The sequence below is a fragment of the Ranitomeya variabilis genome, chromosome 2 (assembly GCF_051348905.1).
Source record: "Ranitomeya variabilis isolate aRanVar5 chromosome 2, aRanVar5.hap1, whole genome shotgun sequence".
NCBI lineage: Eukaryota > Metazoa > Chordata > Amphibia > Anura > Dendrobatidae > Ranitomeya > Ranitomeya variabilis.
The window spans coordinates 954524528-954546859 of record NC_135233.1 but is presented as its reverse complement, the minus strand read 5'-3'; the positions used below and the strand labels follow the sequence as shown (position 1 = coordinate 954546859).

General features: G+C 46.3%; 2 protein-coding genes across 3 annotated transcripts in view; one reads left to right on the top strand and one right to left on the bottom strand.

Moving 5' to 3' along the window:
* Window positions 1–13710, bottom strand: part of PLS1 (plastin 1) — a 238333-nt gene extending 224623 nt beyond the window's left edge. Inside the window, exon 1 of the mRNA XM_077290797.1 lies at window positions 13689–13710. The gene's annotated coding sequence lies outside the window, so the exon portion shown is untranslated. The remainder of the gene's footprint in view (window positions 1–13688) is intronic.
* The window catches only part of ATR (ATR checkpoint kinase), a 230734-nt gene continuing 221989 nt past the window's right edge, over window positions 13588–22332 (top strand). For both annotated transcript variants that reach the window (XM_077290794.1, XM_077290793.1), the window contains exon 1: window positions 13588–13751. In XM_077290794.1, coding sequence (XP_077146909.1) covers window positions 13690–13751 — 62 coding nt within the window. In that variant the 5' untranslated portion in view covers window positions 13588–13689. The remainder of the gene's footprint in view (window positions 13752–22332) is intronic.

Below are 22332 nucleotides of genomic sequence, written 5' to 3'. Positions count from 1 at the left end.
TTTCGCCTGTCAATCAGGCAGGTCTGGTCAAAAGGGCGTTGTCTTCCCCCAGATTTTGCGTAGTTTTCCGTTGGTGGCGTAGTGGTGTGCGCATGCCCAAGGTCCCGAATCCTCTGCCAGGGGATTTAAAAGAGCGCGCTGTTCGTTTTCATTGGTGATCGGTGGGCGCGGCCATCTTCCTTTGGCCGCGCGTGCGCAGAAGCGGCGCTCTGCTGGCCGCGGCTTCAGGAAAATGGCCGCCGCGATATCCATCTGCGCACGCGCGGCATCCCGCGGCCATTTTCCTGAAGCCGCGGCCAGCAGAGCGCCGCTTCTGCGCACGCGCGGCCAAAGGAAGATGGCCGCGCCCACCGATCACCAATGAAAACGAACAGCGCGCTCTTTTAAATCCCATGGCAGAGGATTCAGGACTTTGGGCATGCGCACACCACTACGCCACCAACGGAAAACTACGCAAAATCTGGGGGAAGACAAGACGCCCTTTTGACCAGACCAGCCTGATTGACAGGCGAAAACGGAGACTTTGCAAAGGTATTTCGGCAACTTAGGTGGGTAATAAACGCATAACAAACACACTAATGTAATGCCCACCTCTGCCCCTATTTAACGCTATTTTTATCCCATCTTCCAAAAACGTGGTGACAGGTTCCCTTTAATCTTCAACCCTCTTCATCGGGTCTGTCTGAAGAGGTTCCCCGTCAGGGACAGGAAACCAACTGGCGGGGGAGTGAGGGGCCGCCCTTTTATGCCTGAGGTTTCCTGTCCCTGAAGGGCGGATTCCCCTCTCTCGTTGTGCTGTCATGGCGACTGAATAAATTATGTTCTCCTCATGAGCATCTATGCCTCTTTTAATACATCCCATTATTTTATTTGCCTTTGTAGCAGCTGCCTGACACTGGCCACTGAATATGTTTGTCATCCACCCATACACCCAGGTCTTTTTCATTGATGGTTTTGCCCAGAGTTTTAGAATTAAGCACATAGTTATACATCTTATTACTTCTAACCAAGTGCATGACCTTACATTTATCCCCATTAAAGCTCATTTGCCATTTATCAGCCCAAGCTTCTAGTTTACATAAATCATCCTGTAATATAAAATTGTCCTCCTCTATATTGATTACCCTGCAGAGTTTAGTGTCATCTGCAAATATTGAAATTCTACTCTGAATGCCCCCTACAAGGTCATTAATAAATATGTTAAAAAGAAGAGGGCCCAATACTGACCCCTGTGGTACCCCACTACTAACCGCGACCCAGTCCGAGTGTGCTCCATTAATAACCACCCTTTGTTTCCTATCCCTGAGCCAGCTCTCAACACACTTGCACATATTTTCCCCTATCCCCATTATTCTCATTTTATGTATCAACCTTTTGTGTGGCACCGTATCAAATGCTTTTGAAAAGTCCATATACACTACATCTACTGGGTTCCCTTGGTCCAGTCCGGAACTTACCTCTTCATAGAAGCTGATCAAATTAGTCTGACATGAACGGTCCCTAGTAAACCCGTGCTGATACTGGGTCATGAGGTTATTCCTCTTCAGATACTCCAGTATAGCATCCCTTAGAATGCCCTCCAGGATTTTACCCACAGTAGAGGTTAAGCTTACTGGCCTATAATTACCGAGTTCAGTTTTTGTCCCCTTTTTGAATATTGGCACCACATTTGCTATACGCCAGTCCTGTGGTACAGACCCTGTTATTATGGACTCTTTAAAGATTAAAAATAATGGTCTATCAATGACTGTACTTGCAGCGCCCCAGAGTCCTGGTCGTTGCAGTAATGTCGCTCTGCCACTAAGGGGAGCGATGTTACGTCTGATTGCACTAAAGGAGTTTCTCTGATCAGGTAACACTCACACTACACTTCACACTCCGGCCACCAGGGGGGGTGGTTCTATCTAGTAGGCCACTCCTCACACTCTGGTAAAACTGGGGGTTGGACAGGAAGAGGAGAGAGAAGTAACTGGGAAGAGCTAGTGAGAGGACCTGTCAGGGATGGGATCCTGGCAGACTCCTAAGAGCAGAACTAACCAGTGAGAAAACGGGAATACAGAAAAGAGGCATTAGGACCAGAAGGAGTCGTGCTGTTAGACCGAGGCAACATCCTTCTGAGGCGCAAACAGTCGGTGGCCGGAACGCCGAGCAAGTAAGAGACTCTAAGTACTACTGCAAACCACGGCAGGACAGCCAATTATAGGTTGGCTGTCTCACACAAATCACCTAAGCAGACAACGGAGGCAGCTGTGGGAGAGGGGCGACTCTAGGGTCCCGGAAGAACTCCAGGCCTACCCCGTCATACGGGTGCGTCCTACCATATCACCTGGGGGACGGAGAGAACGAACATCAGAGACAGACAGAATCAGTTGTGAGGACTATCCCGGGAGCTCAGCAGGGAAGGACTACAACACACAGCGCTAGAAGGTAGACACTGTTTCCCACCTTTAAAGAGAACTCCAGATGTGCCTTTGGACCGGCCGGTCTCAAACAGCCCTGTTGACAGCGCTCTGGACTGAGGACTTTAAAACCTTCAGTAAAGAGGTAAATAGACTGCAACCTGGTGTCCTCGTTATTTACTGGACCTCATCACCCGCATCCGTTATACCTGTCACTGTACGCCCCTCGGCAGGGTCACGGACCGGGCCTAGCCACCGTGACAACCCCAGAGCAGAGACTCAGAGGCCCGGTACCGGGTACCCCTCGGCCCTGCGGCAGTGGGGGCGTTGCATACTTAATTCCTGCAGTACTCGGGGGTGTATCCCATCCGGGCCCGGAGATTTGTCAATTTTAGTGATTTTTAGACGCCGCCGTACTTCCTGCTGGGTTAAGCAGGTAACATTTAATTGGGAATTTTTATCACTAGTCATATTGGCTGCCATGGGATTTTCTTTTGTAAATACTGATGAAAAAAAGTCATTTAGCATATTGGCTTTTTCCTCATCCTCATCCACCATTTCACCCAGACTATTTTTAAGGGGGCCAACACTATCATTTTTTAGTTTCTTACTATTTATGTAGTACATACTCACCTTCGCGTCCCCCGGCGTCCGCTTCCTGCACTGACTGAGTGCCGGCCCTAACAGCAGAGCGGTGACGTCACCGCTGTGCTGTGCTTTCACTTTACGGCCAGCGCTCAGTCAGTGCAGGAAGCGGACGGCGGGGGACGCGAAGGTGAGTATGTACTGTTTGTTTTTTTACATTTTACACTGGTAACCAGGGTAAACATCGGGTTACTAAGCGCGGCCCTGCGCTTAGTAACCCGATATTTACCCTGGTTACCATTGTAAAACATCGCTGGTATCGTTGCTTTTGCTGTCAAACACAACGATACACGGCGATCTGACGACCAAATAAAGTTCTGAACTTTAATCAACGACCAGCGATATCACAGCAGGATCTTGATCGCTGCTGCGTGTCAAACACAACGATATCGCTATCCAGGACGCTGCAACGTCACGGATCGCTAGCGATATCGTTTAGTGTGACGGTACCTTTAGTTGGAGGCTAGATGGTAATCAGAATTTTGGAAATCCCTCCAAATCACACAGTATCTATCAACATCAGCCGATGAGAGGGCAATCAGATGTTTCATCCTATTAAGGAAAGATCTCTGCAAACCATTCCTCCATAGTGGGTATCCAAGAAGTATCGTTTCAATTTGCATAATCCACAGTGGGTGGAGTAGTGCTTTTCCAGTGCCGAGGAATGACATTCTTAGCCGCCTGTATTAGGTAGCCTATTGATGACCTTTTATACATGCGTTTACTTATTGGTGACATTGATAGGAGGCGTGTAAAAAAGCCGCGGAGACACCACGGGAAGGGCAGCATCAAATAATGGAAAACCACCTATGCCAAAACATGGTATCCATCCACAGACAGCTGTTTCGGGGTATTTGCCCCTCATCAGTGTGGAGTAGGAAACTGGCTATTAGGAGCAGTGCCTAGTGAAAAGACTATAATCCTTTATTGGATGCTGCCCTTCCCGTGGTTGTTCCTTCTCGGTGAAAGACCTGGCTATTCATTGCTTGCGTTGAGAAACACGTGATGGTGTCTCCGCGGCTTTTCTACATGCATTTGCATATTTCCCTTTAGGGATGGGGGCAGTGTTCTGGATCACTGCGTTGTGAAACACGTGATGGTGTCTCCGCGGTGTTGGATGTTTTGATCTCCCCGAGGTCATTCATCCTTATGTTTATAGTCTTTATTGATAGGAGGCGGGCTTCTGGCGTATTGGGGATGGTCAGACCAGTTATTTTCTCAATCAAGAGAACCACCTTTGCCCAAAATGTATGTATTATAGGGCACTCCCACCATATGTGTGACATTGTCCCCTCCCCACACCTCCAACATCTGTCTGAGACCACTGGGTACCATCTAAGGGGGACTGCCGGTACCAGGTACAATACACTTTTACTATTCTGTTATGTCACTTTGCATTAATTCCTGAAAATCACCTGAAGGGTTAATAAACTATCCAACAGCAGTTTTCAATATGTCGAGGGGTGCTGTTTTTAAAATGGTATCACTTTTGGATTTTTTTTCAATATATAGGACCCTCAGTCACTTCAAACCTGAACAGGTCCCTAAAAAAATAAGTGTTGTAAATTTCCTTGAAAAAATGAAAATTGCTGCTACATTTTTAAACCTCCTAAAATGTTAACAAAATAAAATAACATTTTACAAATGGTACTGATGTAAAGCAGAAATGAGAGAAATGTTATTTATTAATGTTTTTCTGTGATATGGCTTTCTAGATTAAAGGGATAATCATTCAAAGTTTTAAAATTGCACATTTTTAAAATTTGTCAAATTTTTATATTTTTTTAAATAAACACATCGACCGAAATTTAACATTATCATAAATTGTAATGCTCCGAGAAAAAACAGTCTCAAAATCACTGAGATTTGTTGAAGTATTGCAGAGTTATTACCATATAAAGTGACACTGGTCAGATTTCAAAAATAGAATTATTCTTACCGTTAATTCGGTTTCTAGGAACCTTCCACGACGGCATATGGAGGTTGTCTCTTTGCCCTAATGGGGAACAGGAAACACAGAGGTTAAAAGGACCTCCCACCTCCCACTTGCCAGTGACTTACAACTGAGACCATTGCACTGGTTTACCTTTAAAATCCCAGAACTAATCCAGGAACATATATTGGGTGGGAAATTAGTGCCGTCGTGGAAGGTTCCTAGAAACCGAATTAACGGTAAGAATAATTCTATTTTCTCTAGTCACCTTCCACGACGGCATATGGAGGAATACCAACTAATTTGGCACTAGGGAGGGACAACGGCCTGGAGTACTTTACGGCCGAAGGCTAAGTCCTTATTGGACAATACATCCAGTCTGTAATGTTTAGAGAAGGTATGGAGTGAAGACCACGTTGCTGCCCTGCAAATCTGCTCCGGAGATGCGCCTGCTCTTTCTGCCCAGGAAACCGATGTAGATCTGGTTGAATGGGCTTTGATCCCTACTGGAGGCAATTTGTTTTGAGCGAGGTAGGCTTCCGTTATAGCTTTCTTGATCCATGTAGCGATGGTACTTTTGGCTACTTTTTTCCCCTTGTTTTGTCCTGAGAGATGGACAAATAGGTTATGATCAATTCTGAACATGCGGGTGTAGTCCAAGTACTGTAGAAGGATGCGCCGGACATCCAAGGTGTTGAATCTTTTTTCTTGCAGGTTTGCTGGATTGTGGCAAAAGGTTGGTAGAAAAATCTCTTGAGAACGATGGAAGTCAGAGATAACTTTCGGAAGAAAGGATGGATCAAGACGAAGCACAATTGAATCATCTCTTACTAGAAGATAAGGTTCTCTTGTAGACAAGGCCTGTAATTCACCAATCCTTCTGGCTGAAGTAATGGCTACCAAGAACACGGCTTTATAAGCTAGGTTTTGTGGAGAACAAGAGGATAGCGGTTCAAAGGGTGGACCTGTCAGACCTTGGAGAACTACATTGAGATCCCATGGGGGAACTATGATTTGTTTTCTAGGATTCATTCTGGTAGCTGATGTCATAAACCTTTTAATCCAGCGATGACTCGCTAAATCTTGATCAAAGACCGAGCTAAGTGCCGAGACTTGTACCTTGAGGGTACTAGGCCTGAGACCTATTTCCAAGCCTTTTTGTAAAAAGTCCAATATGATAGGTATATTAGGCTTGAGAGGGTCTGGAAGGTTAGGCAGACAGAATGAAGAAAACTTTTTCCAAATTTTATTGTAGATGGCGTTGGTAACAGGTTTCCTTGATTTTTGTAGCGTAGCTATGACCGGGATTGATAGCCCTTTAGCTCTTAAAACCTGGGTTTCAGCAACCACGCCGCCAAGCTCCACTTCTGAGGGTCTGGGTGGAGAATGGGACCTTGAGAAAGAAGATCGTGCTTTATTGGCAATATTACTGGTCCATCCACTTGTAGAGGGATAATCAGGTTGAACCAACTCCTTTTGGGCCACAATGGAGCTATCAGGATAGTTGGAGTCCTTTCTAGGCGTATCTTTCGTAGAACCTTGGCAAGGATTGGGATTGGCGGAAAAGCATAAGCTAGATGGAACGGCCAATCTTGGGTTAGAGCATCCAACCCCCTGGGATTGCCTCTTGGGTCCAAGGAAAAAAAGGTTTCGACCTTTGCGTTCTGGTGAGAGGCGAAGAGGTCGACATCTGGATGACCCCATCTGTGAACCAACATGTTGAATGTCTGAGGATCCAGGCTCCACTCGCCAGGATGGATTTCCTGTCGGCTTAGGTAGTCTGCCTGAATATTTGTAGTTCCCTTGAGGTGGATTGCTGTCAGAGATAGTAGGTGCTTTTCGGCCCAAGAAAAGATTCGAGCGGAGATTTTTATTAAACTGAGGGTTCTTGTACTGCCTTGGTGCCTGATATGGGCCACTGTGGTCATGTTGTCCGAGTATATCTGTACATGTTGACCCGAAATCTGACGACTTGCCGCTAGCAGGGTCTCTTCCACAGCTTTGAGCTCCCTGAAATTTGATGATTTCTCGGAAATCGATTGACTCCACTGGCCCTGATAGGGGACATGGTCTACTATGGCTCCCCAGCCCCTCTTGCTGGCATCTGTTTTGATGGTGGTTAGAGGGGACTGAATCCAGGATACTCCTTTCAGAAGGTTCCTGGGCTTCATCCACCATGTTAAAGAGGCTTTCACTCTGCCCGGAGTGTGGATCCTCTTGGTAAGAGTGCCAGGTCGACCATCCCAGTTGTCTAGAATGTGGGCTTGTAGAGTCCTTGAGTGGGCTTGAGCCCAAGCCACCGACTGTATGCAGGCTGTCATGGAGCCCAACAGCGACATTCCTTCTCGCAGAGTAGGGGACCTCATTTCTTTGAACTTCCTGATTTTTGCTAGGAGGGGAAGTCTGTGATCGTCCGGGAGAAAGGACATTTGTCTTGCTGAGTCCAGCATTACTCCTAGAAATCTCCTGGTTTTTGCAGGTTGAAGCTGAGATTTTTGTAGGTTTGGAATCCAACCTAGTGATCTCAGAACGTCTAGGGTGGTAGACACATGGGATATCAGGGTTGTCTCGGTGGAAGCTACTATCAGAAGATCGTCCAGATAGGGCACTATACAGACACCTTGTTTCCGGATGAATGACACTACTTCTGCCATCACCTTGGAGAACACCCTCGGTGCTGATGAAATGCCGAAGGGAAGGACTCCAAACTGATAGTGCTCCACCTGATGACTCCCCTGTATTGCAAACCTGAGATATTTCTTGTGTCTCTGGTGAATAGGGATGTGGAAATACGCATCCTTGAGATCGATGGTAGCCATAAAAGAGTGATGTTCTATCAGAGGAATCGCAGATCTTATGGACTCCATCTTGAATTTGCGATACTTCACGTGCTGGTTCAGACTTTTTAAGTTTATAATAATCCGGACGTCTCCCGAAGGTTTGGGGACCAGGAAGAGTCGGGAGTAGTGACCTTTCCCCCACTCTGATTGTGGGACTGGGGAAATTACATTTGATTTGATCAGGTCTCTGAGACCTAAAGACAATAGGCTGCGATCCCTTGATGATGGAAGGGAAGTGACTTTTATACCCTGAGGTGGGGGAGAAATTAACTCTATTAACAGGCCCTCCTTGATGACATTGAGAACCCAGTGGGAGCTGGTGATATCCTCCCACTGATCCACATATCTTGAGAGTCTTCCCCCCACCGGGTCGGAGTCATTGTTTGTCCTGCTGGGACTGCTGCTGCTGCTGTTGCGGGACAAAAATATTCTTTCCCCTACCCTTTGCATAGCTCCCCCTGCCGGTTTTTCCTTTGCCTCTTGCTTGAGAGGGCTGAGGTTGTGGGCCACGAAAAAAACGTTTCCTAGGCTGTTTTTGCTCGGGGAGCGCTTTCTTTTTGTCGGTGGCTTTATCAAGAATATCGTCTAGGGCAGGACCAAAGACGTAGTGTCCTTTAAAGGGTATGGTGCAGAGTTTAGATTTAGAAGTAATATCCCCACTCCATAGTTTAAGCCAGAGGGCTCTTCTGGCAGAGTTGGAAAGTACCAGGGATCTGGCGGCGACTCTTACAGATTCCAGAGAAGCGTCCGCCAAATACCCTGTAGCTTTGTGCAGAATGGGTAGGGAATCCAATATCTCGCCTCTTGAGGTACCTTGAGATACATGATTCTCTAATTTTTCGAGCCAGCAGGAGAGGGCTCTTGCCACACAGGTGGATGCAACATTAGCTTTAAGGACAGATGCAGAAGTTTCCCATGATTTTCTGAGGAGACTTTCAATTTTTCTATCCATGGGATCCTTCAATTGAGAAGAATCCTCAAAGGGGAGTGCAGTGCGCTTGGCGACTCTAGCCACCTGCACATCGACCTTGGGAATATCTAATTTAAGGTCGTCCTCAAGCAGAAATCTGTGCTTCATTTCTGAAGGGGTACTGAGACGCCTCTCAGGTAGTTCCCATTCCTGATTAATCATACTGATAATATTGGGATGAACTGGGAAGCCCACTCTCTTCTCTGATGAAAGACCACCGAACACCTGATCCTGTATGGACTGAGGTACAGGTTCCTCTTCTAGTCCCATGGTATTACGTACGGCAGAGACTAGATCCTCAATATAGTCTGAGGAAAAAAGGTACTTCCTGACCTCAGCTTTAGGTGATCTTGGATCCTCCCAGCCCACAGATGAGGCATGAGAGAGGTCCGAATCAGAGTCAGACTCCACAACCTGTATCTTCCTCTTCTTAGCCGGGGAATGAGTTTGTGGTAGCGGAGATGGAGGTGGGGGTGGAGGTGTAAAAGCTGCCAGAGAAGATTGCACCTCCTGTTTCACTAGTGAGCGAATCTCATCCAGCAGTGATGGCTGCTCAGCTCTTATTATTCTGTCGGTACATGACTGACAGAGTTTCTTGTCCCAGTTAGGAGGACATTTAGTGGAACAGATAGGGCACTTTTTCCTATAGGCACCTTTGGGGGCAGGTTTTTCTCCCTGAAATATATAAGGGAGAGAGGGGTGAGGACTTCAAACCCCTGCTACACTCCTCCCGGATCCCATCCCTGCAACACTTACAGAGGCAGGGGTGGCGCTGGGCTCCGCAGATACGGGGCATGAAGAACCATCCATACTGAAGGAGATAGCCTTACCTCAGTGGTGGTTCAGCAGGCTTTTATGGACGCCGTCCTAGCACCTGCTCCAGCGATTAATCCCCCTCCCCCTCCAGGATCCAGGTGAGGGAGCTGCGCGGTCCGACACGCCGGCCGGCGAAACCCGGAAGTACCGGCTTCTTAGTGCATGAAGAAACCGGAAGTGACGCGCGCGAACCTCCGTCGTCACTTCCGGAACGCTGAGCCGGCAGCATGGAGGAGGAGGACGCCGGGCAGCTCCAGGAGGAGCCCGGTCAGGGAACCCAGGCCTGCTTTGCCCTCCTGGGGGCGCGGGAAGGCCGGGAGGGAGTCCCGAGGACCTGCAAGCAGGACGACGGGAGCAGCACAAGGAGGAGGCCAGAGGCGACCATCTGCTGCCCGGCTAGACAGGCAGCGCCTGCAAAGGTACCGTAGTCGCCGGCCACTACAGCACATGAAGAAAACCTCTCCCTGTCCCATGGGGAACAGGAAAGACACTGGCAAGTGGGAGGTGGGAGGTCCTTTTAACCTCTGTGTTTCCTGTTCTCCATTAGGGCAAAGAGACAACCTCCATATGCCGTCGTGGAAGGTGACTAGAGAAAATTTGGCCCGGTCACTAAGTGGTTAAGCCACCTGGGCCAGTATAGGTGATATTAGTGTTCCATGATTCACAGAAGTGTTTGTGGTCTGTTAGAACAATATATACAAATCCCATAATATATTCTTTACCACCATGATAGATATACAGTGTATCTATATATTATTCTTTGTTCCCTCGTTGCGATGTCACAACCTACCACCCAAGACTGGGAACAGATCACCTGGGGTTTTGAAAAGACCTGCCAATTCCCCAAGCGTATTGGGGCTCTGGATGGGAAACACATCCTTGTACAGAAGCCGCCGACCTCAGGGTCCCGATACTACAATTATAAGCAATACTTTATGTAGTGCTGTTGGCCTTGGTCACCAGCACCTACAAGTTTGTAAGTGTAGATAACGGGCCTATAGAAGAACTGGATATTCCCGAATCTTCAATTCTTCCATAATAGGTTGGCAGCTTCACAATAATTAATTGGATGTTCTCCAGTCATGGTTAGTGGTTGGGTGAAGCCAAGCCAAGCTCACCCAGGACTGCAGGGCATTGGCCTCTCACCCAGCACTACAGGGCACCGGCCTCATCCAGCACTACAGGGCACCGGCCTTTCACCCAGCACTGGAGGGCACCGGCCGCTTACCCAGCACTACAGGGCACCGGCCGCTCACCAAGCACTGGAGGGCACCGACCGATCACCAAGCACTGGAGGGCACCGGCCACTCACCCAGCACTACAGGGAACCGGCCACTCACCCAGCACTGGAGGGCACCGGCTGCTCACCCAGCACTACAGGGCACTGGCCACTCACCCAGTACAGCAGGGCACTGGGTGCCTAGTGTCAGGCTGACCCACGACAGCAAGTACATCACCTATACCACATTCACCAGTTCAGGGGTTTAGGAAAGCTTAAGGTACCTTCACACGAAACGACGCTGCAGCGATAGCGACGATGCCGATCGCTGCAGCGTCGCTGTTTGATCGCTGGAGAGCTGTCACACAGACCGCTCTCCAGTGACCAACGATGCCGAGGTCCCCGGGTAACCAGGGTAAACATCGGGTTGCTAAGCGCAGGGCCGCGCTTAGTAACCCGATGTTTACCCTGGTTACCAGCGTAAAATGTAAAAAAAACAAACAGCACATACTCACCTTCGCGTCCCCCGGCGTCCGCTTCCTGCACTGACTGACTGACTGAGCGCCGGCAGTAGCAGGGCACAGCGGTGACGTCACCGCTGTGCTGTGCTTTCACTTTACGGCGCTCAGTCAGTGTGGGAAGCAGACGGCGGGGGATGCGAATGTAAGTATGTACTGTTTGTTTTTTTTACATTTTACACTGGTAACCAGGGTAAACATCGGGTTACTAAGCGCGGCCCTGCGCTTAGTAACCCAATGTTTACCCTGGTTACCAGTGTAAAATATCACTGGTATCGTTGCTTTTGCTGTCAAACACAACGATACACGGCGATCAGACGACCAAATAAAGTTCTGAACTTTATTCAGCGACCAGCGACATCACAGCAGGATCCTGATCACTGCTGCGTGTCAAACTAAACGATATCGCTATCCAGGACGCTGCAACGTCATGGATCGCTAGCGATATCGTTACAAAGTCGTTTCGTGTGAAGGTACCTTTAGGCTCTAATGGTGGCCATATTTATTGTCACCCAGCTTCTCTTAGGAGCATATCGAAAAATTAACTCCCCTTTTAGGCTGATTCTGTTCACATCATTATGGAGACTCATCAGGAGTCAACCGTTTGATTTTCCCTAAAAACGGAATTTGGACAGAACCCCCATTTTAAGCCATTCACTATAACATGGTAGATAGTCACTGTGTATAACTCCTGGCCTCCATTCCAGTATTTTCCAAAAATCTCATTCACACGCTGCATTTTATCTATTTATTTTTTTGCATTGAATCCAGGGGAAATTGGGTTTTTGTTTCACTTTCATAAACCCCGCCACAGGTTATTGTGCAAAATCCGCGTTCACCTTTTGTAATGGAAAGATTTGAAATAGGAACAGCTAAATCCAGATTCAGGTGCGGATACGATGTTGAAATATTTGCACCCAGTAACCAATGTGTGAACCCTACAGTCCCACTGCACCTACTTACTGAAGACCTCCCACAGTGGAGTGCCCAGACTTATATCCTCAGCGATACTGTGTCACATATCAGTGCAGGGCAGCTGCACGTTTCACCTTGTACACTGCAAAAGGTGGACTTGGGACTAACACCATAATAATAATAATCTTTATTTATATAGCGCCAACATATTCCGCAGCGCTTTACAGTTTCAAACACAACAGTCATAGGTAATCAGAAGCGTAATCTGGACCAAAAAAAATGGGTGAGTGCCATGCGAGTACAATGAGATTTTTCTCACATAGCATCCATATGACATCCGTATGCAATGCGTTTTTTTTCTCTGCAACTATTTTTCTGCAATCATTTACAGGACCATTGAGGCCACGTGCACACATTGCGGAAAGTGGTGCAGATTTTTCCGGACTGATTTTGGTAAATCCGCAGGTAAACCGCACTGCGGATTACCTGCGGAATTAACGCGGATTTACAGCGTTTTTTTGCGGATTCCACCTGCGTTTTTACACCTGCGGATTCCTATTATGGAGCAGGTGTAAACATCTGTGGAATCTGCACAAAGAATTGACATGCTGTGGAATAAACAATGCTACGTTTTTACTGGTACTGTACACCATGGAAAACTGCCGACAATCCGCTGCGAATCTGCAGCAAAATCCGCAAAGTGTACACATAGCCTTACAATTTTCTATGCCACAGAATGGTAAGGTATCTGTAAAAAAAGGACAGCGATTTTTCTCTCGCACCCATTGACTTGCATTGGCGAGTCTCATCTGATACACAGCAAATCGTGGCATGCTGCGATTTTTTTCTCAGTCCGATTTCAGCTAAGAAAAAAAACGCAGATGAGATGTCACCCATTGAATAACATTGGTCTGAGTGCAATCTGTTTTTTTATCGGATTGCATTTGTCCGTTTTTCTCGCAAATGAGAATGAGCCCTAATGCAGATATCAAACCCACAGCCTCTCCAAATCTCATGCACTATGCTGGCACTATAAAGCACAGGGGATATACCACCAAGCAAATAGGTAGCGAAAAATCCACAGTTTTTGCTATATGAAAACTACACAAGTGTTCCTGCACACAGTCGTGCTCAAAAGTTTACATGCCCTGTAGTCCGGGTGAGTGGCCGCTGCCCTGTAGTGCTGGGTGAGTGGCCGGTTCTTTCCCTGTAGTGCCAGGTGAGTGGCCGGTTCTTTCCCTGAAGTGCCGCCCTCTACTGTACAATACAATACAGTTTACACCCCGTCGTGTTACAGCAGAGGAGATATTCTCGCGATAGTTGAGAAGTTTTGGCCCCACGCGGCCTCCGTACTGAGCGAGGTGTCTGTCACTCAGTTGGTTTCGGATTGTTTTCCCGGGAACTGAGGCAGCAGATGACGGCAGGCTGCTTACCATGGCGGCGGATCCCGGGCTGGAGATGGCCTCTATGATACCGGCCCTGAGAGAACTGGCCAGGTAACGGGGCGGATAGAGTGCAGCACATGTGCAGTACGGGCTCGGGCTGTGCGGACTACATCCGGGGCTGCGGTGTGGTGGGAGCTGACGGTGTGTGCAGAAGCCCATATTATGTGCAGGCACTGAGGAGATGCAGCAGCGGTTACCTCAGTCATGGGGATTATCTCCCACCAATCAGGCTTCAGCTCTTATTTTCCAACTCTTCTCTGAAGATTGAGAGGTGGAATCGGATTGGTTGCCACCGGTAACTCCACTCCTGACACACGTCGGTATTTGGGGTTTTCCAAACTTTTTAGCATTAGAAAACCCTAAAATCCAGATCTTGTCTGTGAGGACCCCAGACAGCATTCAGAGCGTAGACCACCGACCCCAGACAGTGTACAGAGCTGAGACCACCGACCCCAGACAGTATTCAGAGCGTAGACCACTGACCCCAGACAGTGTACAGAGCGGAGACCACCGACCCCAGACAGCGTACAGAGCTGAGACCACCGACCCCAGACAGCGTACAGAGCGGAGACCACCGACCCCAGACAGTGTACAGAGCTGAGACCACCGACCCCAGACAGCGTACAGAGCTGAGACCACCGACCCCAGACAGCGTACAGAGCTGAGACCACCGACCCCAGACAGCGTACAGAGCGGAGACCACCGACCCCAGACAGCATTCAGAGCTGAGACCACCGACCCCAGACAGCATTCAGAGCTGAGACCACCGACCCCAGACAGCATTCAGAGCTGAGACCACCGACCCCAGACAGCGTACAGAGCTGAGACCACCGACCCCAGACAGCGTACAGAGCGGAGACCACCGACCCCAGACAGTATACAGAGCGGAGACCACCGACCCCAGACAGTGTACAGAGCGGAGACCACCGACCCCAGACAGTGTACAGAGCTGAGACCACCGACCCCAGACAGTGTACAGAGCTGAGACCACCGACCCCAGACAGCGTACAGAGCGGAGACCACCGACCCCAGACAGCATTCAGAGCTGAGACCACCGACCCCAGACAGCATTCAGAGCTGAGACCACCGACCCCAGACAGCGTACAGAGCTGAGACCACCGACCCCAGACAGCGTACAGAGCGGAGACCACCGACCCCAGACAGTGTACAGAGCGGAGACCACCGACCCCAGACAGTGTACAGAGCGGAGACCACCGACCCCAGACAGTGTACAGAGCGGAGACCACCGACCCCAGACAGTGTACAGAGCGGAGACCACCGACCCCAGACAGTGTACAGAGCGGAGACCACCGACCCCAGACAGTGTACACAGTGGAGACCGCCGACCCCAGAGTCACATCCCCGACAAGTCTTCCTCCCGCAGAGCAGCTTTCTGTGCAGAAGGTCCAGTGTGGTTCCTGGTATTTGTTTACAAGCAGAAAGCATGTGCCCCACTGTGGCCAATCAGTAACCTCAGCCATGATGTACTGTCCAGTGATGGCCCCCACTGCTGATAGCGATGCCATGGCTGCCGCAGTGTCTGTGTGGGATTTCCTGGGAGGACGGGTTATTTGGTCAGATGAGCCGCAGTTTTATTTTTTGGGGAATATTTTAATGTCTATTTCTGACCGTAAATACTAACCCCACGGCCCCCAATGATCGGACCCCGGGTTTCTGTGTCAGGACCCTGTGTACAGGCCGTGTGCGGAGCCCCGCATGGGAACCACCACTCTGGACATAACGCAGATTTACACTTTTAAAAACGTCTCCACATGACAGTCTACCACTGCTCCCACTGCAAATGGCACGAGCCAGAGCCAGGAGCTGCGGCGTGGAGCTGTGAGGGTGAGGACTGGCTGCTGCTTTACTGCCAAGAGAGCAGGTTTTGCCTGCAGAAAAAACGCAACATGTGAACATAGCCTTACAGAAATGTCTTTAATAACTCAGCAGTGAACACATCAGAGCCAGATCAGGGTTATCGTTTCCACCAACATTTCCGTTGTGACGCAGTGAAGGATTTGCCGTATGCAGTGTAGTATGGTAATATAAGCTGCCTGCCAGCCTGGATATTCGTGTGGGATCGGGTCCGTCACCGAGGATTTCCTGATGTTGTCATCTCCGTAGAGAGGTTGTCCCCTTTCAGAAAAGTTTTTCTCATAAGCTCCATTTATAGAAAGCTAAACTCTACTGTACCCATGGGCAGAAGTGCTGAACTCCTTTATTATCCGCAACGCTTTCATCACACAATAGGAACAGCAACAGACGCTCAACACTAACCCCAGGGTGGGTGAGGAAAGTGCAGATTTTTAACGGAGCTTCTAGGAAAAACTTATCAGTGTTTACCATTCGTGATAACCTAAATAAATATGGAACAGCTTCTGCTATTTATTGCACTATACAGCACGCAGACTCTGATGCCATCGGTGGTCTCTGATTTTCATGGACCCATAGACTTTTTTGGGTACTATTCATCCACGATGCCGATTCAATACGGTCATGTCGCTGTAACTTTATGAGCACACAATTTGCCTAAAACACAGACACGTGAACTGCCCTATAGATTATAATGGGTGTGTGTTTTATCCATAAAATGTTCTGCCCGGCTGCACTTTGATATAAAAAAAACCCCCATCAATCTTCCTTTACTCACCTCTACCTGCTCCACTCGCGAGGTTCTGCTCTCGGTATCTAGGATTGGCTGCAGAACGTCGACATCCCAGAAGCCAATTGAGCTCAGCCACTCTGAAAGGGGCATTGTCTTTACTTAGGCTAGTTTCACACATCAGTTTTTTGTTTTCAGGCTACATCCAGCCAATTTGTAAAAAAACGGATCCAGCGCAAATTGTGTAAAACTGATGCGCTGGATCCGGCCTTTAATGCGCATGGATTTTTGACTTCCTGTTTCAGGGACAAGAGGGGGAGAGAGAGAGAGAGAGAGAAAAAAAAATGCATGATTTGTATGGATAAATGTTTTGAAAATCGGATCCGGGCACCGGATTCATTGTTTCACACCTCAGTTTCATGTTTTTTTCGCCGGACAAAAAAAGTTGCAGTGGACGTTTTCTCCGTCCGCCGGAAACAACTATTTGGACGGATCCGGCAAAAAACAGATGAAACGTGAGTCCATCAGGCACAATCCGGCGCTAATACAACTCTATGGGAAAAAAACGGATCTGGCGTAAAAAAAAAAACGGATCTGTTTTTTCCAAAAATTGCCGGATTGTGCCTGAAACAAAAAGCCTGATGTGTGAAAGTAGCCTTATAGAGCTGCTGAGCTCACTGATTGGCTGCAGCGCTATTGACATGACATCTGCTATGGCTGCATCTAGCCTCTTGATCCCCTGATGAACCCTAATAATCCTGGGGGGAAACACGTCGAGAATTGGCATATGTGACCTCTATTATGGGTCTAGCTGAATAGGATACTGCTGATCTGGCTGGCTTCTTTAAGATGAGTATATGCTTACCTACCCTGATGTCTCTATTTAGAGATTCTATTATAGGAAATATTATACATTTGTTTGTGATGTTTGGCAATTTTTTAAAATCCCATTTCCTCCTCTATTTTTTGTGAGGGTATAATTATAATTATCTTCTGCAGATAAGGTATCTACCTCCTGTGTGGACTATAATGGGGAAACACGGGTTACTGTACCATACATTATTGATCATCCTATAAAGGGAGGACACCATTGTTGAAAAAAAAAATCACATAAAAGCCAGACTGGAATTTGCCAAACTACATGTTGACAAAAGCCACAAAGCTTCTGGGAGAATGTCCTATGGACAGCCGAGACAAAAATGGAACTATTTGGCAAGGCACATCAGCTCTATGTTCACTGAATGAAAAATGAAGCATATCAAGAAAAGAACACTGTCCCTACTGTGAAACATGGAGGAGGCTCTGTTATGTTCTGGGGCTGCTTTGCTGCATCTGGCACATGTGTCTAGAATCTGTGCAGGGTACAATGAAATCTCAAGACTATCAAGGGATTCTAGAGTGAAATGTGCTGCCCAGTAACAGAAAGCTTGGTCTCAGTCGCTGCTCATGGGTCTTACAACAGGATAATGACCCAAAACACACAGATAAAAACATCCAAGAATGACTAAGAGGAAAACATTGGACTATTCTGAAGTGGCCTTCTATGAGCCCTCAAGTAAATCCTACTGAGCATCTTTGGAAAGAGCCGAAACATGCCGTCTGGAAAAGGCAACCTTCAAACATGAGACAACTGGAGCAGTTTGCTCTTGAGGAGGGGGTCAAAATACCTCTCGAGAGGTGCAGAAGTCTCACTGACAGTTACAGGAATCGTTTGATTGCAGTGATTGCCTCAAAAGGTTTTGCAACAAAATACCGTATTAAGTTAAGAGCACCATCATTTCTGTCCAAGCTTATTTCATGAGTTTTATTTATTTTTTTCAAAATTCTGTGGAAGCATGGTTGAAAAGCAATGTCTGACCTCCATATGTTCATTTTCATAGATCTTTTATTTATTATTACTTTTGTGAGATTCAAGTTATTTCTGTGACCATTGTGGGTTTTTCTGTCATTAAACGAGGGGTACCAACAATTTTGACCACGTGTGTGTGTGTGTGTGGGTATATATATATATATATATATATATATATATATATATACATATACTACGTAACTGGGCAATATACTATGTGGCTCTGTGCTGTATGCTACGTTACTGGGCAATATACTACATCACTGGGCAATATACTATGTCGCTGGGCAATATACTACGTCGCTGGGCAATATACTACGTCGCTGGGCAATATACTACGTCGCTGGGCAATATACTACGTCGCTGGGCAATATACTACGTCGCTGGGCAATATACTACGTGGCTGTGCAATATACTACGTCACTGGGCAATATACTACGTGGACATGAATATTCTAGAATACCCGATACGTTAGAATCAGGCCACCATCTAGTATATGTGTGTATATATATATATATATATATATATATATATATATATATATATATATATATATATATATATATATATATATATATATATATATATATATATATATAATATATACACACATATGTATATACATATAATATATACACACATATGTATATACACACACATATATGTATATATATATATATATATATATATATATATATATATATATATATATATATATATATATATATATATATATATATATATATATATATATATATATATATATACACAGCACAGACCAGAAGTTTGGACACACCTCATTTAAAGATTTTTCTGTATTTTCATGACTATGAAAATTGTAAATTCACACTGAAGGCATCAAAACTATGAATTAACACATATGGAATTATATACTTAACAAAAAAGTGTGAAACAACTGAAATTATGTCTCATATTCTAGGTTCTTCAAAGTAGCCACCTTTTGCTTTGATGACTGCTTTGCACACTCTTGGCATTCTCTTGATGAGCTTCAAGAGGTAGTCACCGGGAATGGTTTTCACTTCACAGGTGTGCCCTGTCAGGTTTAATAAGTGGGATTTCTTGCCTTATAAATGGGGTTGGGACCATCAGTTGTGTTGTGCAGAAGTCTGGTGGATACACAGCAGATAGTCCTACTGAATAGACTGTTAGAATTTGTTTTATGGCAAGAAAAAAGCAGCTAAATAAAGAAAAATGAGTAGCCATCGTTACTTTAAGAAATGAAGGTCAGTCAGTCCGAAAAATTGGGAAAACTTTGAAAGTGTCCCCAAGTGCAGCGGCAAAAACCATCAAGAGCTACAAAGAAACTGGCTCACATGAGGACCGCCCCAGGAAAGGAAGACCAAGAGTGACCGCTGCCTCTTGAGGATAAGTTTATCCGAGTCACCAGCCTCAGAAATCACAGGTTAACAGCAGCTCAGATTATAGACCAGGTCAATGCCACACAGAGTTCTAGCAGCAGACACATCTCTACAACAACTGTTAAGAGGAGACTTTGTGCAGCAGGCCTTCATGGTAAAATAGCTGCTAGGAAACCACTGCTAAGGACAGGCAGCAAGCAGAAGAGACTTCTTTGGGCTAAAGAACACAAGGAATGGACCTTAGACCAGTGGAAATCTGTGCTTTGGTCTGATGAGTCCAAATTTGAGATCTTTAGTTCCAACCACCGTGTCTTTGTGCGACGCAGAAAAGGTGAACGGCTGGACTCTACAGGTCCTTCTCAAAAAATTAGCATATAGTGTTAAATTTCATTATTTACCATAATGTAATGATTACAATTAAACTTTCATATATTATAGATTCATTATCCACCAACTGAAATTTGTCAGGTCTTTTATTGTTTTAATACTGATGATTTTGGCCTACAACTCCTGATAACCCAAAAAACCTGTCTCAATAAATTAGCATATTTCACCCGTCCAATCAAATAAAAGTGTTTTTTAATAACAAACAAAAAATCCATCAAATAATAATGTTCAGTTATGCACTCAATACTTTGTCGGGAATCCTTTGGCAGAAATGACAGCTTCAATGCGGCGTGGCATGGAGGCAATCAGCCTGTGACACTGCTGAGATGTTATGGAGGCCCAGGATGCTTCAATAGCGGCCTTAAGCTCATCCAGAGTGTTGGGTCTTGCGTCTCTCAACTTTCTCTTCACAATATCCCACAGATTCTCTATGGGGTTCAGGTCAGGAGAGTTGGCAGGCCAATTGAGCACAGTAATACCATGGTCAGTAAACCATTTACCAGTGGTTTTGGCACTGTGAGCAGGTGCCAGGTCGTGCTGAAAAATGAAATCTTCATCTCCATAAAGCATTTCAGCCGATGGAAGCATGAAGTGCTTCAAAATCTCCTGATAGCTAGCTGCATTGACCCTGCCCTTGATGAAACACAGTGGACCAACACCAGCAGCTGTCATGGCACCCCACACCATCACTGACTGTGGGTACTTGACACTGGACTACAGGCATTTTGGCATTTCCTTCTCCCCAGTCTTCCTCCAGACTCTGGCACCTTGATTTCCGAATGACATGCAAAATTTGCTTTCATCAGAAAAAAGTACTTGGGACCACTTAGCAACAGTCCAGTGCTGCTTCTCTGTAGCCCAGGTCAGGCGCTTCTGCCGCTGTTTATGGTTCAAAAGTGGCTTTACCTGGGGAATGCGGCACCTGTAGCCCATTTCCTGCACACGCCTGTGCACGGTGACTCTGGATGTTTCCACACCAGACTCAGTCCACTGCTTCCTCAGGTTCCCCAAGGTCTGGAATCGGTCCTTCTCCACAATCTTCCTCAGGGTCCGGTCACCTCTTCTCGTTGTACAGCGTTTTCTGCCACATTGTTTCCTTCCAACAGACTTACCATTGAGGTGCCTTGATAGAGCACTCTGGGAACAGCCTATTTGTTGAGAAATTTCTTTCTGGGTCTTACCCTCTTGCTTGAGGGTGTCAATGATGGCCTTCTTGACATCTGTCAGGTCGCTAGTCTTACCCATGATGGGGGTTTTGAGTAATGAACCAGGCAGGGAGTTTTTAAAAGCCTCAGGTATCTTTTGCATGTGTTTTAGAGTTAATTAGTTGATTCAGAAGATTAGGGTAATAGGTCGTTTAGAGAACCTTTTCTTGATATGCTAATTTATTGAGACAGGTTTTTTGGGTTATCAGGAGTTGTAGGCCAAAATCATCAGTATTAAAACAATAAAAGACCTGACAAATTTCAGTTGGTGGATAATGAATCTATAATAAATGAAAGTTTAATTGTAATCATTACATTATGGTAAATAATGAAATTTAACACTATATGCTAATTTTTTGAGAAGGACCTATATATGGGGCCATAACTGCATGGAGCATCTATGGGGCCATAAAGAACTGCATGGAGCATTATATGGGGTATCTATGGGTCTATAAAGAACTGCATGGAGCATTATATGGGGCATCTATGGGGCCATAAAGAACTGCATGGAACATTATATGGGGCATCTATGGGGCAATAACTGCATGGAGCATTATATGGGGCATCTATGGGGACATAACTGCATGGAGCATTATATGGGGCATCTATGGGGACATAAAGAACTGCATGGAGCATTATATGGGGCATCTATGGGGCCATAATGAACTGCATCGAGCATTACATGGGGCATCTATGAGGCCATAAAGAACTGCATGGAGCATTATATGGGACATCTATGGGGTCATAAAGAACTGCATGGAGCATTATATGGGGCCATAAAGAACTGCATGGAGCATTATATGGGGCATCTATGGGGTTAAAGAACTGCATGGGGCATTATATAGGGCATCTATGGGGCCATAAAGAACTGCATGGAGCATTATATGGGGCATCTATGGGGCCATAAAGAACTGCATGGAGCATTATATGGGGAGTATTTTGTATGGAGCATCTTATGGGGCCATAATGAACAGTATGGAGCATTATATGGGGCTCCTGATTCAATATGGATATTCAAAAACACTTAACCTACTGATGTCTCAATTAATTTTACTTTTATTGGTATCTATTTTTATTTTTGACATTTACCGGTAGCTGCTGCATTTTCCACCCTAGGCTTATACTCGAGTCAATAATTTTTCCCATTTTTTTGTTGAAAAATTAGGGGGGTCGGCTTATACTCGAATATATACGGTGTATGTGTATATAT